This window comes from Fusarium keratoplasticum, chromosome 6 (genome assembly GCF_025433545.1).
Source record: "Fusarium keratoplasticum isolate Fu6.1 chromosome 6, whole genome shotgun sequence".
Taxonomy (NCBI): domain Eukaryota; kingdom Fungi; phylum Ascomycota; class Sordariomycetes; order Hypocreales; family Nectriaceae; genus Fusarium; species Fusarium keratoplasticum.
Window position 1 is genome coordinate 103,783 of NC_070534.1, and position 16,633 is coordinate 120,415.

A 16,633-nucleotide genomic window follows, 5' to 3' on the forward strand; every position below is an offset into this window, starting at 1 on the left:
AAACGGTCGCAACGATTCCGTGCGCGTTGGAATCGTAGGGGTCATCGTCCACTGTTGGTAGGCTGGTTTGTGGAAAGCTCTCCAAAGTTCCTCGTACACAGCAGGATTGACTGGATCATTGCCGAGGTTGCTTCGATGTCCGAGCATGGCCCTGAGTAGGAAAAGAAGAGGGGACCGGGGATGAACGGGAACGGCCTTCACGACACTCAAGCAGAATGAACATATCTATACGCCTGAGTAGGTGGTGGTTCATGCTCTACCCCCCACGTACTTCAATTTACCGTGGTTCTGTACTGGATTCTCAGGTCATAAAAAAGGATATAGCTCGTAGCGCCACGGATATATACATTAGGACAAAGGCAGGTGAATTTTAGCTTGGGAGATTGTACTGAGAAGTCTTTCGCTTGTGCGGCATAGAATGTGCACCCCAACCGACGAGCTGCACTACTGCAAGCCAGACGTTTCAGTTGTCAGGGATAGACAAGGCAATGAGTACTGGTTTGAGGGAACTCGGTTTTAGTCTATACATCTGAAGCACTCGCCACTTCCTAAGTCACAAAGTCCATGGTATCTATCGTTGAGACGCTCACTACTACCGAGTCCGCGGTTTCAAGAATTGTTTTTCACGTGTTCATGTACTTTCGCCAGGTCTCTAAATTGGGCTCACTAAACAACCAATCTCATTGCTCAATCTGACCGGTACAGCATAACGCCAATTCGTGGTAAGAATTAGAATGGCTTCGTATAGTCAAGATCCGGTTCTTTTTAATGATTCACTTCTCTGGTTGGCTTTCTCAGTCAGAATTGCCCATTTCCGCTTCCTTATTGCTTGGTGCATGGCCGCTCCGTTTCTCTGCCGATCGTAGAAGACCGCACAGTCGTTATATAGTTTCGGTCTGACCTCCTTGAATGCGTCCAGGATATCACACACCCTACTGCAAATCCCTCTGGTCATGTAAGCAACAAGTCTGCCAACACCTCGAGTTGAGTCTACTATACCTGTTCCAATAAAACTCGCAGGTTTCAAAAAGAGGCCCAAACATGATTGGAAGGATAACCTCCGCACTATCGGTGACGAGCTCGCAGAAATGTGCGCTGTTCCATAAGCACAATGTACGCTCGACAACTTGGTAGTGTGGACTAGTCATGGATTTGGCAAGTTGGCGGAAGAGAGGTACTTGGACTTTGAAGAATTCGGCAGAATCCAGGACTTTGAAGATGTCTTCGACTTCATTCAAGAGGAGGATCTCCTTTGTGCTGCTGACTTTGGGCCAGAAACGTAGCAGTCTGAGGATTACCTGTACTAGTCAGAATGCTGTAACGAAAAGGTAATAATCTTCGTTGTCTTACAGACTCAGCAAGTGTTGCATCCTTTTGCAGAAATCCAACGATGCAGAAGGACAGCTGGGGATGGTACCTGCCAAGGATCGTAGGTTTGTGGAGGGGGAGTAAGACACAAGTCAGGAGTGTCTTATGCTCCTCTTTCAGGGGTATGGAGAAGCCGGCAATAATAGAGCCCATGATTTCCAGTAGTTCAGCTATGCCGTTGAACCTTTGTGTCTCGTATGTAAATTGGAGGAAAATGTGGTTAATAGACCGCCGAATAAAAGATCGTAGAGTAGAAAATTTGACATAAATGGAGTGAAGGATGTTCTTCACATAGTCTCGCTCGCGGGGATCTTCAGAGTCGAGGAGCTCTAGAAGCTGGAGAATGAAGCCCTGTTGGACAAAATCCTTGGCAACATCTGCCTCGAAATCGTCGCTCCTTACGAAGCACAAGAAGAGCTCGTAGATGATCTGGATGTGGGGCCAGGCAACCTCGAAAACTGGTGCGTCCAGCTCGAGGTCGAAGACCCCAGACGGGGTATTCGACATGGGTGGTCGTAAGGGTCGAAAAAGATTTCTCGCCAACATGTCGAATACTTTCGAGTACATGTATGGCCTCATGAATTGCGTGTTAGAAGTAATGCTGTCAAGGAGCTCGTGAAGTACAAGTCTCTTGATCTCCTTGGATTCCACATGGCTGCTCGCGTCGTTGAAGTCGAAGATAATATTGCACTGGTCGATCTTCTGCATGACAAGGACGTACCGTTGGCTCGGGGGCACGTCGTAGATGCTCGGAAGACGCTCTAGCTCTTTGCTAGTGGGTATATTAAAACCGGACGAGTTTCGCCGTTGTTGGGGCATCAGAAACACCGTCGGTATCGCATCCAGGCAGTCTATTGCCTTCTGGGTTGAGGGCAACCCCTGGCTTCTTCCCGGCAGTGTCAGGTGATGATGTATCGCTTCCGTGGTATCCGATGGGGAGAAATGCTAAGGTTAGATTTAGTAACATGCCCGTTTATCAAGTTCTCAAGCCGCTTACGACAGGTGCCAGGCTAATACTGACGGTTTCAGGTACTCCCGGGTCCGAATTATCGCAGTCAGTATTTTCAATACCGCCTGTCGAAGCAACTTCATCCCTGATTTCGCTCGGCTGTTCGATGCTTGCCAGGGTCAAAGGCAGAGGGCGAGCAGGACTCGGGGGTGACCGTTTGATACGGGTATCGTTCAAAAGTGGGCTGGGAGATGGAACTTCCAATAGAGATGACTGGCTGGATGAAGCTCCGGTTGGTAGAGACACTGATTCATCTCTGGATGGCTTGTTCGTCTTGTTGGATTTGGTGAGGGGCTTGCCTCGTGAGATCTGTCGATGCAGACGTCAGTTCTCGAGATCCAGAGCAACCAATGCCAGGCTCGGGGGTTATAACTCTTTTCTGAAATCGCTTCATCCTCCTTAGCGACCGTTGTCGGCCCTCTATCGGGGCACATTCAAGTGAGGGTTTGCCCTGGGTGATGGAGGACTGGCGGATGGAACGACACATTCAAGTGGTACGAGGAGGGGTGAGCGCGGCCTTGTGGCAGATAAATGGCTGGAGATAAGGTGTCTATTTGTCTCACCCAAAGGAAACCGAAAACTAGCTACATAAACCTTCCATGCGGGTTTCTAGTTCAGCATATAAGGTGATCGGCGGGTAGGTGTACAACTGCACATTAAAATTTTGAATGTGACACGTAGGTATCAGGCAAAATACGAACTAACAGAAAGATTGCAGACACTGTCGTACGGTGGAATCCGGGTCCTCCCGTGCGGCTCTCCTGGGTTGGAGAAACTGTTCGTTGAGCACTTGGCTCTCCCTGGGTGGGATAAAGCTCTTCACCCACACAATTGCAATAAACTCGGCAGGCATTTCGGCAACAGGGACTGTGAGATGATGCTCTTTGTCCAGTTGGCCGTTCGTTAACCAACCCTATTAGCCAGATCCCGATGTTCAGGTTGTAAACAACAGGCAAGCGTGTGCTGCCGGAACAACATTTAGCAATCATCAGACGATTCGGAAACAACGAACCCTCCCCATGCGACAGGGGCCACAGCGTTAGGCCATTAGCAGTCACGGCAATTCCGAGAGCCGCAACGCCACATCGGCGTCACCGCCGTGGATCCGTGTAGCAAGCCGTGACAGGCCTCACCATCCTGGGGCTAGTTTGGGATCTAATCCTTGCCATTTTGAGAGCAGACAGCCCCTCGCAATCTTCGACGTGGTTTCCACGGATCAAAACTCTTCTCCCTGCAGTCGTCTGCTTCAGCCATATTGCCGTCCCTCCCAAGCGTATCGGGAGTCGGTCGCTGCTTCGCAGGCAGCTCTGTCGGATATTCTCGGCTGGTCTGTCAGTCACAATTGAGAATCGAGGCACCTACGAGGAGAGAACCGGACAAGCAACTAGCCTCATACATTAAATCAGCAAGGTTTAGCACTGGAGATGACACGGCACAACACCACCAGGCATTAGATCAAGGGTAGAATATCTAGAAAATACACACAACGCCGCTTGTGGAGGTAATTCGGCACTCGGGATTTCAGTTGACCGAGGAGAACCTCATTAAGGGAGTCGACGATGATACAGTTGGGATTGGGATGGGAATAAGGAAGGACGTATCTACCAGGGACACGGTCGGCCCGACGGTCAGGGCGAATCAGTTCGAGGGAGGAAAAGAAGAAAAGAGAGGCCCATGTCTCACATCTCACATGGAAGAGCGACGCTAACCACAATCGGAGATCAGCTTCAACCTCGAGATCCTGACACTTCCACGAATACTTTCCTCAGCACCTGTCGACCTACGGGAAGGTAGAATAGCGCGTCTTGTAAATCATCAAGCCAAGGACTTGGATAATATCGCGCATCGAGCTTGCCATGTCGCAGCGAGCAAAGCACTACCCCCCGCCCCGCCCAGCGGGCCGTAACTACGTTCAGCCGAAACAAGCCAGTGGACGATGGACATTCTTCTGAGCTGAGCTGTGGAAGGATGGAGTCCGGGGGCGGCGATGATAAGGATGGGGAATAAGGATGGGGAATATAGATGGGGAAACTTATGATTGCTCAGCTGGCCAGGGCCAAGACCTACGTGAAGAGGGCCATGGCATTAGGACGTAGCCAACTCGGGATGGCCGAGGCAAGGTTATCGAAAAGGCCGGACCCCTGTGCGGATCTTTCTCGACCAACTGAAGGGTAGAGGCACCGCCATGCCGTACCAAGAGTGTGTCGACCCCGTTATAATACAATTTCGGCGCCACGCGGATGGTCGATCTACGACAAGGGGTGGACTCCGCCACGATGCAGTACATGCTTCCGGCTCGGCTCCCCGTAACAGAGGCTCAGTCTGGCAGCTGATGCACCCCGCAGTTGAGCGGGGAGGCGGAACCATTAGGGTACACGCGGATAATGAGTTGTCATGGCACTTCTCATTGTAGGATGGGTGTCTGAGATGATCTCACATGGGAATAAGATGGTTATGCTGCTCAATACCGCTCAACCAGTTGATTTACTGACGGGGTTCTGACCTCTCTTTAGTTCCGAGTTGGACATTGACGGAGGCGGTGTAGATATTCCTTGCTGTGTATCATCGGAACGGACCGTTCCCTGTGTCTTTGTCCAGCGGGTTTGCTAGACTACCAGTTGACTAAACCTCAGAAGTTTGAAGCGTGCAACATGGGTGGGGACAGAAGGGATGATTGGAATGTACCCCTTTCACCTATCACAGACCAATAGTGTTGGATTTTGAGGTGAATTATGTGTATTCGTTGCTCTCCTCGCCCTCCTATAGGGTCAAGGCAGGCTATTGATGCCTTTTGGTGGAATCAACTAGAATAGCTGCATCGTCAGCCTGTGACGATGTTCCTGTGGCAAATTCCTTCCTTTCCAGCAGCTTCCAATAGCTTTCTTCTACCACATATTCAACAAGATAATGGATCGGTAGTATTTTCGAAACAGTAGACATAGAACGGTACAAGCCGTTTTGCAAGCCATCAGGGCTAACTGAAAGCCTTAGTCATATGTCGGGGCTAAGCGAGGCACGGGGGAAGGGTTGCCAGATGTCCCCTCCGGCAGTGCTGGCGACAGCAGAGAGGGTATCTTGAGGGGTGCCCGAGATGCCAGGGCCCGAACCTTCGCGGGAGCCGATAAGGGGGGCAGATGAGCATTGATCCGGATGCAGTCATCTGAACACAAGGGACCACTAGGCAGGCCTCTCGAATTTATTAACCGATCCAATGAGGTTGGTGTTGGTAGTGGAATATGTCCGCTGGTAGCTCGAGACAGAGCAGTTTGCTCCACGAAACCCGTTGCCTCTGATGATACCCTGAGGGGCTGCATTCTAGGTTCTGTGAGCAAGCCATGCCCTAGCTGTATACTCAAAGATGTTGTATATTGAGGATTTGTTGGGATGTTGGACATATCATTACGGGTGCAACCGGCCTTCTTGCCACCTGGCCTCTTCGAGCGAGCATGTCGTCGGATCCTGAGTCGACCTCCCTGGTCTGATATGGTTCTGGTGAGCTCGGTGCTTTCCATCAAACCAGGAAACGATTTGGGCGTATAAACATTGAAGGAAGCGGTCTCGATCTTCATCCGATAATTTGCACCACAGGCAAAATCTCTATAAGGGGACTCCATGTCGAGATCTCTTTCCTCTTTGGTAATCTCAAACAGGCTGAATGATAGACGATACCAGCCCTTCTCGTCGACAGCGAGTGTGGGGAAAATAAAGTAGCCTGCCTTCGTCGGATGATCTAGATACATCATTCCAGAAGTGCGAGCACCAAATAATGGACGAGGGTCGGCGCTGGTGAGAGTCTGGGCACCTTTACGGGCGACGGGAGGCAGAGCATCTTCGATGTTCGCCTGTAGGAAGAAACTCGCATTGTAGTCCGACGTGATGTCATTGCCTTGCTCAATAGTAGGGCCCTCAATGACCCGAAGGCTAATAATGGGCGGCGGATCAATGCAACGTTTATGGCCTTTGGCTGGTTGACGTCAGCACCCCAGGGTCTGATGCGGCTCTCACAGGTGAGCCGAGGCTGTTGTTGAGCACTTACCTACCTCTCCAGGAGTACAAGCTCGAGCTTGCACAGGCTCCTGAAGAACCATCAGGTGGTACCACAGACTTCGGTTCTCTCGCGTGGCCCGATGAATGCGGGCGACGGTGTTCACTGGGACAACTGCAGGGACTGCAGATGAGTGGGCCATGATGGTGTACCGTGTTTTAATCAACGGCAGGCAGGAGGTCATATAGGAGTGTTTCCAGAGGCCACCAGGGGTGAGGGCTGGGGGAAGGTGGGGGAATGATTGCGAACAGTAGGCTCACGGGTTGGCGTCTGGGATATCTAGAGCCGGATTATAGCTGCTGTGGGTTTTGCAAAGTGAAGGGGCAAGATGAAACTAGGAGGCGCAAAAAGAGCTGGATGAAAAGATTTCATTCTCTAAATGAATTGACGTGTCATGCCAAAGGGTTGGGCCCAGGTCAGTAGTCCCAAGGGATAACCCGATGTACTTAGAACGAGCGCATTGAACTCACGCTGCAGAGGGAATGGAAAGACGGTATATATATAACTGACTCGGTGAGTTCGCAGACTGGAGGGCCACAGCTGGTCTACAGATTGCTCCCGGAGCGAAATGGAACGGCAAGGGACAGTCCGCCCCGATATGTCTAGCACTGACGTCCATCCTAAGCGATCAAGAAGAACATCAGATTCAGTTCCATGCGCATTGGTTTTTCTTTTCTTTTCTTTTTTTTTTTTTTTTTTTTTAATCAGATCCAGTCATCGACATGTGGGGCGCAATTGCAAAGAAACAAGAACGAAAAAAAAAGGGGGGCGGAGGGGTGAGGGCGATCGAACATCAGGTCACGAATTTCCATATACGTCATGGATGATCGGAAAACCCGCAACAATGTGGACAAGCTGATCGGAGAGCTCGTCGATTGGTCCCATGGGAACTCGGTACGTCGGAGCTGACAAGACATCTCGTCCGACCCTGGGGATCCAGAGCCCAAGCAGGCGACCTCGATGATACGAAAAAAGCAAATAACGAAGCCGGGTAGTATGGGAAATACCAGCACAAGCCATCCCCGGATCAACTTAGGTGGCGTTGGCAAGAGCTGAGGCCAAGGGATCGAATATCCCTGTCTCTATGGGGAACAGACACCCACCGAGGGGCCCGGTGGTGTCAACGGGGTCCAGTTGGATACCGTTCCGAGGCTGCCTTCATGCTAGTTCGCGCCGCTCGATTTTCAGCTCCTCGCTGAAGTTTAGAGTAGCTAAAAATGGTACTGTATGTACCTTCGTGCAAGGTTGTATAGCGATATCAACACAGGCCAGCCCCAGAGTCATGGGGTTTGATGAAAGGGGAAGCTTGATCCCAGCCGAGGGGCAGAACACAATCCACGCCAGCTAGCATCGCGAATATGGAATAACAGTGTCACTGATATTTCAGACGGAACCTCCGAAACATAGTTAACCACCAAGTCACGACGACGGACTCTGGCGCAATCGCATCTTGGCCTGTAATCCCCGGCACTCTTCGGTTGAAGAGGAAGTCGTTTTTCCATATCTTTTTCGTCCGAAGTTGGGCGTAAATGGCGCTATGCCTCTTGCTGAGGCGTGTGTGGCTGTAGGGCCTTTGGTTTCCTGATGCCGCCGTGTTTTCCATCTTTCGTAGACAACTCGGCGCGACTACAATTTCATTGTAGTCCTCGGTGAATGCAGTGCGGGGGGCTGAGATGCCCTTCGTCGTGGTGACCCTCTCTGTCTCTATCCGGTATCTTCTTTGATGGCTCGGTCTGCCGCTTCATTGCCATATGCCCCCGTATGGGTTGGGATCCATCAACGCTTGGCAGTCAAGCCTTTTATCCTCAGATCTTGTACCCCCCGTGTTATGTGTTGGAGAAGGCACAACCCTGGTCTGCGCCTGAGCTTTGCTACCTCCCTGATAGCTGCTTGATTGTTTGTGTATATTAGGATCCTGTTACTATTTTAATCTCGGTTTACATCTTCCTGCGCGATCTGAAAACTACAGAGATGCCATGGATTTCACCAGCGTACGCCGTCGATACAGCACATGTGGGTATTCTTGGCATGGCCTATGCTATGTCATTTGCGGTTAAGTACGAAGGTGCCTATTCTTATATGTACCCTGGCAAGTATATGAGTGAGAGTTTGCGGATGGATATGTGGGTTCTTGTCTATCGCTTGGCTATTTAAAGTGCCCCTTGTAACTTATTATATATCTCTACCTTTATCTGTTTCTATGTGAGAACCGCGGGGTTAATATTTTCCATAGGTAATAAGAGTAATAAGACAGTAGAATTACCTTATTATAAGAGGTATTAAGACTATATAACTAAGATAATTAAAAGATATTTTTTTTTAAGCTATAATAGCTTTTTTAATTAGGCTTAGTTTATTATAAAGCTAGGGATTACCCAGGTAGCTATTAAAGGTATATAACTACCTTCTAAGCTATTATATAAGTCCTAATCTAATAAATGTCTCTTATTATAAATAAGGAAGGGTATTGTTACGGTTGCGCCGTCTAAGGACGTAATTCCTAGAGGTGCAGGGTAGCCGTGATTTACCGCGTTAGGCAGGACCTCGATCGATCGAGGTCATAGGTAACCTTTTGGCCGAGTAGCCACGAGGCTTGCTACCCTGCAGCCACTGCCTAGCTGCCGCGTTACACGTATGAAATAATAGCTCTCTGCAATAATTAATAGACAGGCCTCCTTAGTCTACCGAAGTACCTTGGACCAGGACCAGGACTAGGATCTCAATTGCTAATAGTAGACAGGAAATTAGAACGATGTAGCGCAGTCGGGACCGTCCCGGTTTTTATGGGTCTCCAGAGATCAACCTGACATCATCGGCATGCTTCCAGACCATTCAATACAGAGTGGGCTGTCGACGGAATCAGACCGACAACATCGGCATGCTTCCGGACCAGTCAAGGATAACGTGGCGACCGGTTCTTAGCATCGGGATTATGATGCTATGATGTGTTAAAAATGTGTTCTTTATTATAGTTGACGCCCGGTCCTCGATGGGTTAACTGAGCCTGAAGATCGTGGCGACCAGTTCATGTTATGGCTGTGACAGTACCGACCGGATTCTTCCGCCTGCCGCTTACTTTCGTAGTCTAACTATGGTTGGCCCCATCTCATCACCCTTTCGGAGTGCTGCCAAGGTCTTTTCATCGATGTCAGCGCGCTCCTGGCATAGGTCGATGGCCTTCTCCATAAGGGTTGGAGGTACAACCACTACTCCTTCCGCATCGCCGACCAAAATGTCGCCTGGGTTGATCCACAAGTCATTCTTGAATTGAAGCGGGATATTGATCTCGGAGGATCTGGTGAATGTGTTGGACCCCAAGATAGAGGTGCCCCGCGCGAATACCTTTGAAGTGGATAATGTTAGTGCATCGGATTCATCCATGGAACAAGAAGCGACTCACTGGGAACTGCATGTTTTGATGCTCTCCAATGTCTCTTACACGACCGTCGACAATCACACCACCAGCGCCGAGGTACTTGGCCCGGGTGGACATCAAGCCCCCCCAGCACGCCGAATAAAGACCCTTGGGCTGCTGGATGTACATTATGCCACCTACCGTATTGCAATCGGCAAAGTGACGCGGCGGTTTGGGAGCGATTGTGTTGTTGGCATCTACCATCTTGACCGTCACAGCTGGCCCCATGATCTTGGTTGAGCCAGAGCGCATATGCGGCGACCACATGGTTATTCCATCAAGGAAACCACCATATGGATAGTCGAGTTTGACAAGGGCATCGCCAATCTATGCATACCGTTGTTAACATATGGCTAGCCAGGGAAGGGGGAACTCTCACATCACAGGTGGAGAAAGCGCGCAGGCGCTTCAGTAAGCCAGTGGATGTCATATTCGTTCAGGGTGCTGGCCGCGAGTGAAACTATTTTCAGCAGTGGAGGGGGAGAATATATAGTTACATGACGGATCCACCCGGCATATGCGGGGACATACTCGGTGCCCACTCCCTACACAAGAGTAGGATTTTATTGACGATCTCATGCATTGCGTTTTGCGCTAATACGCCTAGTCGGATTGAGATCATGGTCGGGTTATACCATGGGCTGCTAGTTGGTATGTGTGTTGGCAATCCCTGTGAATCTGGGACTTCTCATTGAACATGATGTACAGTTGCCATACATTGATATATTTATTTCGGCCTTCTGGCTCAGTTATCCCTCAAGAATGAGGCTTCAACTACAATAAAGAACACATTTTTGGCACATCGTAGCATCACATCCCAATGTTCACACAGTGACATATCTATTTCTACAAACGACTGCTTTGGCCAACCATGGTGCGACGCAACACTCAAGCAGTCGGACCTCGGACATACTCCTTGGCCATGTCACCAAACCCTACCATACAGATAGTAGCCCATGCTGCTACCCCAATGCGAGGAACAATGCCTCGGAAGAAACCCAAGGGGCCTGAGTTGGCCAGGATGCGCCTCGCTGCAGACGCCATGGTTGGCTTCGACGACACATCTTTGCCCGACGCCAGTGACTGCATTTCCACACGAAGGACCCGCACTGCGATCAGCATTGGTATAAACTAACAAGAATTGCCGCAACTTACTTCAAAAGGCTGGTTCCAGCAGCTCAGCGCTCCTCCGACCGTTGACGCGCCAATCTTCTCCCACACGCTGAGCTTCGCTTCTGCTGGCTTTGAGTGCATAGCGCGGATCTGAGCCTCGGCAAACCTTGCAATTCCAATGCGAGATGCCCATCCACTGATTTGCCGCAGAGCAACCGCGTTGACGCCGCGATTGACGCCGCGAATGCCTTCTTTGCGCAAGATGCCAATAAAGATCTCGATAGTTCCCGGGACCCGGACCCCCGGCTGAAGGTTTTTTGGCCGTGTCACTTCGACAGTCTTCATGCAAGTTGTCATGCCTGATATAATCTACGTCAACATGCATGCATTCTCCAGAGTCCACTCTCCTTGTACTCACCCATGGTCAAGTATGCCTGAGCAGCACCACCGGCAATGCCGCCCAATGTCCCCGCAATGGCCGGACTCGCACCGAGTAGTGTTTTTGAATAGGCCTCTACTTCATTCGAGGTGAAGAATAGGATTGACCCTTTCGTTGAGCACTCAATCCATGCCTTGAGAGGGCGTGTTAGTCGAGCTTGCGAACCGAGCAGCGATCCACTTACCCAGGGAATGAGCCCTTGATAGAAGGCTGGAGCACCCCCACGAGACCATGTTTTGCTGATCGCAGTGCGCAGATTATCGCCTCTATTAGCTGCAACCTGGTCATTGTCTTTGTTAGTCTCGCGTCCCTCTTTCCTCTTGCATGGCCAACATACATGTGTTTTCAGGACCTCCATTGGTTGACCCAGGGAAGTTACTACGACCTGTTAGTTTTGCCCCCAAGCGGTTCACTTCGGAGGTTAGTGACCTTGGAAGAGGTTCATAGCCGCCCCGACTAGTAGATTGCTCCATGAGCTCTGTTTGCGTGTCGCTTGGGCATTTCCAAGTGTTGGTGATACTGTGACTGCGGTCGACATCTTTAGTTGATTGTCCGTTGAGTGTAAAGGAACTTGGACTTGCATCACCGAGCCAAGGATACTTGAAGGAGTCTAAGGTTGCTACCCGACATGTTACACAATGCTGTTGCTTTGCACAGAAGCTACCGTCATCGGAGATGTCCGAAACACTGCATGAATCAGCCCCTCCCGTCGTTCGGACACATCCGAGGGAATGTCCGATGGGCGGTCCACAGTTCCTGGGGTCTCCATCTGATTGTAAATCCGACCCACGCGAGTGGCCATAATCCTGCAGACAGTCTTCAGCATATCATGGTCGTTGCACAACCTGCACTTGACTGACCTCAGCACCCTGTTACTTACTGATCCAAACTACAAGCACAATGTTGAGGGCTAGTCGAACACGTGCAGGCTCCGCCGTCCGATCTTTCGCCACGGTGAACCGGGCCAGAGGGCAAGCACCGCTGAGTCGATTCGAGCCTGACCACAGCGTTGACTACGTTGGGTTTTTGGACAAACTTCCCCGCCTACGCGAAATGTGAGAATACCCCATAACCCTGCAATTATACATGCCTCTTACTTTTTTTTTTTGAAAGTCTTGACCGGCCTCTCACGTATGCTGAGAAGGTTCTCCTTGCACACCTTGATGAGGGCCATGAGGGCAAAGTAATCCGGGGCTCAACCCAGCTGAAACTGAGGCCCCGGCGAATTGCTTGCCAAGACGCCACAGCGCAAATGGCAATCATTCAATTCATGACTGCCGGCCTAGACAAGACAGCAGTACCCACCACAGTGCACTGCGACCATCTGATCGTAGGCCGAGATGGCAGCCAGAAGGACCTTGCTGGTGCACTTGCTAGTCATGGTGAGGTCTACGAGTTCATGTCAAGTGCCTGCCAGCGCTACAATATGGGATTCTGGAAGCCAAATGCGGGCATTATCCATCAGATTGTGCTGGAGAACTATGCATACCCTGGTGGCATGTTAATTGGCACTGACTCTCATACGCCAAATGCCGGAGGCATGGGCATGATTGCGGTCGGTGTCGGCGGTGCAGACGCAGTCGATGTTATGTCTGGGCTTCCCCTGGAGATCACAGCCCCCAACGTGGTCGGCGTGAAACTGATGGGACAGTTGAGTGGTTGGGCTAGTCCAAAAGGTACGTCAAGCGCAGTCTATGGTTGCTGAATGCTACTAACAGTTTAGATGTTATAAACAAAGTAGCAGGGATTCTGGGGGTTAAAGGTGGTACTGGCAACATCATCGAGTACTTTGGCCCAGGTGCGGCTACGATATCAGCCTCAGGGATGGCTTCCATCACGAATATGGGCGCCGAGACCGGAGCAACAACGTCACTATTCCCCTATTCCGACGCTATGTCTGCCTATTTGCGGGCGACTCGCCGGCCAGAGCTGGCTGAAGCTGTGCAGGTAGCTAAGCACGAGCTGCGAGCAGACGAAGGCGCAGAGTACGACCGCATCATCGAGATTGACTTGTCCACGCTGGAGCCTCGCATCAATGGACCCTTTACACCAGATTTATCGACGCCAATCTCCAAGTTTGGCCAAGCTGCGCGGGAGAATCAGTGGCCAGAGAAGCTCACAGCAGGACTTATCGGGTCTTGCACAAATTCCTCATTCGAGGACCTGTCTCGTGCCGCTAGCTTGGCCCAGCAAGCTCTCGACGCGGGATTGAAGCCCAAAATGCCGTTGCTCCTTTCCCCCGGAAGTGAGCAAACTAATCAGACGCTGAAACGCGAAGGCGTCATCGATGTCTTTGAGCGCCTGGGAAGCAAGGTCTTATCTAACGCTTGTGGCCCATGCTGCGGGTCTTGGGATAGAACCGAGATGAAAAAGGCAAGTCGAATGTCTAGACTGTCAGGCGCCTCAAGGCAATTTGTTAACGCATGAACAGGGCACTCCAAATTCCATCCTAGCATCATACAACAGAAACTTTACGGGACGTCTGGACGGAAACCCTGCTACCCATGCATTCCTTTCTTCCCCCGAGATGGTCATGGCCAAGGTCTTCTCTGACGACCTCGGCTTCGATCCGGTCAGGGATAGCCTCGTAACGGAATCAGGTGACGAATTCCGTTTTCAACCTCCTAGGGGCGACGCACTACCGGCAGATGCGTATGAGAATGCGGACCACGTCTACGAGGCGCCTTCGACCGATGCCCAATTCCGACAGACCGTGACTGTCCAGATATCACCAGACTCTCAGCGCCTGCAGAGGCTAGCGCCGTTCCGCCCCTGGTCTGGAAAAGACTTCCATGAGTGTCCCATCCTGATCAAGACGGCGGGCAAATGCACAACGGATCACATCACCACGGCTGGCCCGTGGATGCGTTTCCGTGGCCACCTCGAGAACATCTCCAACAACACTCTTATTGGAGCCGTCAACGCAGATAACAATCAGGTCAACAAGGTTGTCAACCAAATTACGGGAGAGCAGGGGGGTGTTCCTGACACAGCGCGAGACTATCAGCAGCGAGGACTTCCCTGGGTTGTAGTGGCTGATCACAATTACGGCGAGGGCTCCTCGCGTGAGCACGCGGCTCTACAACCGCGATACCTCGGTGGTGTCGCCATCATCGCCAGGTCATTTGCCCGCATCCACGAGGCCAACCTCAAGAAGCAGGGCATGCTGGCGCTGACTTTTGCCGATGACACTGCATACGACAGAATCAAGGCTTCTGATCGTGTCAGCATTGTTGGATTGGCAGACTTGGAACCTGGGCAGACCGTGAGGTTGAAAATAACCTCAAAGGATGGCAAGAGCTGGGATACGGAGGCGAACCATACGTTTACTCGCGAACAAGTCGAGTATTTCAGGGCCGGAAGTGCGCTAAACGTCATGGCTAGTCGGTTGTCGGACAGATCCTCCCCGACGGCCTCTTCGTAGGCTTGTGTGGTCTGGGAATAAACTTCAATTATATTACTCAAATTTCTATCTATTTTTTTCCCCAATGGATTTGGAGCCAACAATGTTGTTTCACGTCATTCTTGTTTCTTGAACAGTTGGGAATCAGTGGAACAAAAAGATCTCTGCACTACATGTAAACTGATTGTGTGGAATGGTGTCACTATTTCCAGTAAACGGTCCCATCCATCAAGCGCCTGGCTGTACGGAACACTGTAGCCTTGACCAGCTCTCCTGCATCGTCAAAAGAAGCGTCAACTCGCAGCCGGCCGCTTGAATGACAAATATCCAGGCCCTGTCCACTTTGGCTACCCTTCAGGCAATTAGCAATTGTGCTGCCCGGTATCTTGGCCGCCGCCGCTGTGGCTAGAGCTACAGTCACTGGAACGGCCTTGTGTGCCTGGCCAACTGACATGGCGCGGATATTGATCTCGTCGCCTGCCGGGCCCTTCCTCGGCGAGGCGATGGATATCTTAGGGACACTCCCGGGGACGCTGTCGACATTCTCCGCGAGACCCATGGTGACGGCAGCCTGGCGACGGATGGACTCGAGCTTTTCTTTCAGTGCCGTGTTTGCTTCGATATCATCTGAAGATAGTTCACCATCGACGCCCAGCTCGGACGCATATACAAAGACACAAGGATTGCCAACATCGATGCACGTTGCATGATAGCCATCCAATATATCCAAGACGTTGCCAGTAGGAAGTAACTTTCCTGTCCGTGATCCAGCTGGCCTGACAAAATCGAGCTGAACAGGGGCTGCAGCGCCCGTGACCCCATCGATGGTGAAATCGCCCGAAGCCACAGCCTCGCCGTCCGCGATTGGGAATGAGGCATTGATGAGCTTGCCAGTGTTTGTATTGTGGATGCGGACAGTGAACCGGTCTTGCGACTCGCTGGGCACAGGGATAAGACCAGAGTCTACTGCATAAGGTCCCACGGCGGCCGACATGTTGCCACAGTTGCTCGAGTAATCGACCTTGTCATTCTTGATTCCTATGGACACAAAAGTGTAGTCCACGTCGGCATCGGCATGCGTAGAGGGTCCGACGATGCAAACTTTGGAAAGACTGGAGATGCCTCCGCCCATACCGTCAAGCTGCCGTCCATACGGGTCGGGGCTGCCGATGACGCCACGGAACATGTCATCGCGGGAACTTTCCGAGGGGAGGTCCTGACTGTTGAAGAAAACAGCCCTTGAGGAGCCTCCCCTGTAGTAGGCTGCAGCTAGGCGATTTTGGCGGGAAACGGTGCTGATGGCGCGGGAAGGGACCGGCAGGATGCTTGGGTGCAGCCATGTTGCTGAGGATCCGGACAAGACATGAAAATAGGCAAGACGAGCCATGATGCCTGGGATAAAGAAGACGGGGCTACAAATGATTCAGTAAAATGCAATTGTCACGAATGGTCAACATGTCAAGTAGGTCAGTCCCCCTTGCGGCTTGACCCCTGATATTCTCCTAACCACGTCGGATCGGTCCGATAGAAGGATAATCAACCGTGCTGGGCCGGGGACTACCTACGTTAGATCATTCCAGACCATCGTACGATAGTCGGATGCGTCCGATCCGCAGAATTTCTAATTCTTTCCCTAGAATTGGTTTGACTCCAAGTCATGGCCCGTCAGGTCCCCACGGGGTCAGTGAACAAGCTTGGTCTAAGCACATGCGGGGTATGGGGTTGAAGTGAGTGCGGGGACGCGTTGCCTTTGGTGGTGTTGTGATATATAAAACTGCGATGCTAGCTTCTGGGAAAGACATGGTTTGAAGTACTTGTCATACCTTGTCAACGCTCTCTTT

At 51.3% G+C, this 16,633-nt stretch overlaps 5 protein-coding genes across 5 annotated transcripts; 1 reads left to right on the forward strand and 4 right to left on the reverse strand.

The window, feature by feature from the left end:
• Positions 1–932: 932 nt before the first annotated feature.
• Positions 933–2,076, reverse strand: NCS57_00800000 (Serine/threonine-protein phosphatase 2A 56 kDa regulatory subunit; the record flags this gene model as incomplete). The annotated part of the gene is made up of 2 exons (XM_053057831.1): positions 933–1,298; positions 1,351–2,076. The coding sequence occupies 2 exons, from the start codon at positions 2,074–2,076 to the stop codon at positions 933–935; spliced, it is 1,092 nt and encodes a 363-aa protein (XP_052911662.1).
• A 7,418-nt stretch (positions 2,077–9,494) lies between these two features.
• On the reverse strand, positions 9,495–10,267 carry NCS57_00800100 (uncharacterized protein; the record flags this gene model as incomplete). The annotated part of the gene is made up of 3 exons (XM_053057832.1): positions 9,495–9,764; positions 9,823–10,164; positions 10,217–10,267. The coding sequence occupies 3 exons, from the start codon at positions 10,265–10,267 to the stop codon at positions 9,495–9,497; spliced, it is 663 nt and encodes a 220-aa protein (XP_052911663.1).
• A 458-nt stretch (positions 10,268–10,725) lies between these two features.
• NCS57_00800200 (uncharacterized protein) lies at positions 10,726–11,927 on the reverse strand (the record flags this gene model as incomplete). The annotated part of the gene is made up of 6 exons (XM_053057833.1): positions 10,726–10,920; positions 10,993–11,309; positions 11,369–11,522; positions 11,574–11,669; positions 11,727–11,767; positions 11,819–11,927. 6 exons carry the CDS (start codon positions 11,925–11,927, stop codon positions 10,726–10,728), a joined length of 912 nt encoding a protein of 303 aa, XP_052911664.1.
• Positions 11,928–12,289: 362 nt separating this feature from the next.
• NCS57_00800300 (Aconitate hydratase, mitochondrial) lies at positions 12,290–14,813 on the forward strand (the record flags this gene model as incomplete). The annotated part of the gene is made up of 4 exons (XM_053057834.1): positions 12,290–12,444; positions 12,503–13,065; positions 13,113–13,762; positions 13,821–14,813. 4 exons carry the CDS (start codon positions 12,290–12,292, stop codon positions 14,811–14,813), a joined length of 2,361 nt encoding a protein of 786 aa, XP_052911665.1.
• A 181-nt stretch (positions 14,814–14,994) lies between these two features.
• On the reverse strand, positions 14,995–16,377 carry NCS57_00800400 (uncharacterized protein; the record flags this gene model as incomplete). Its single annotated transcript, XM_053057835.1, has 2 exons — positions 14,995–16,204; positions 16,358–16,377. The coding sequence occupies 2 exons, from the start codon at positions 16,375–16,377 to the stop codon at positions 14,995–14,997; spliced, it is 1,230 nt and encodes a 409-aa protein (XP_052911666.1).
• Between the last annotated feature and the right edge of the window lie 256 nt (positions 16,378–16,633).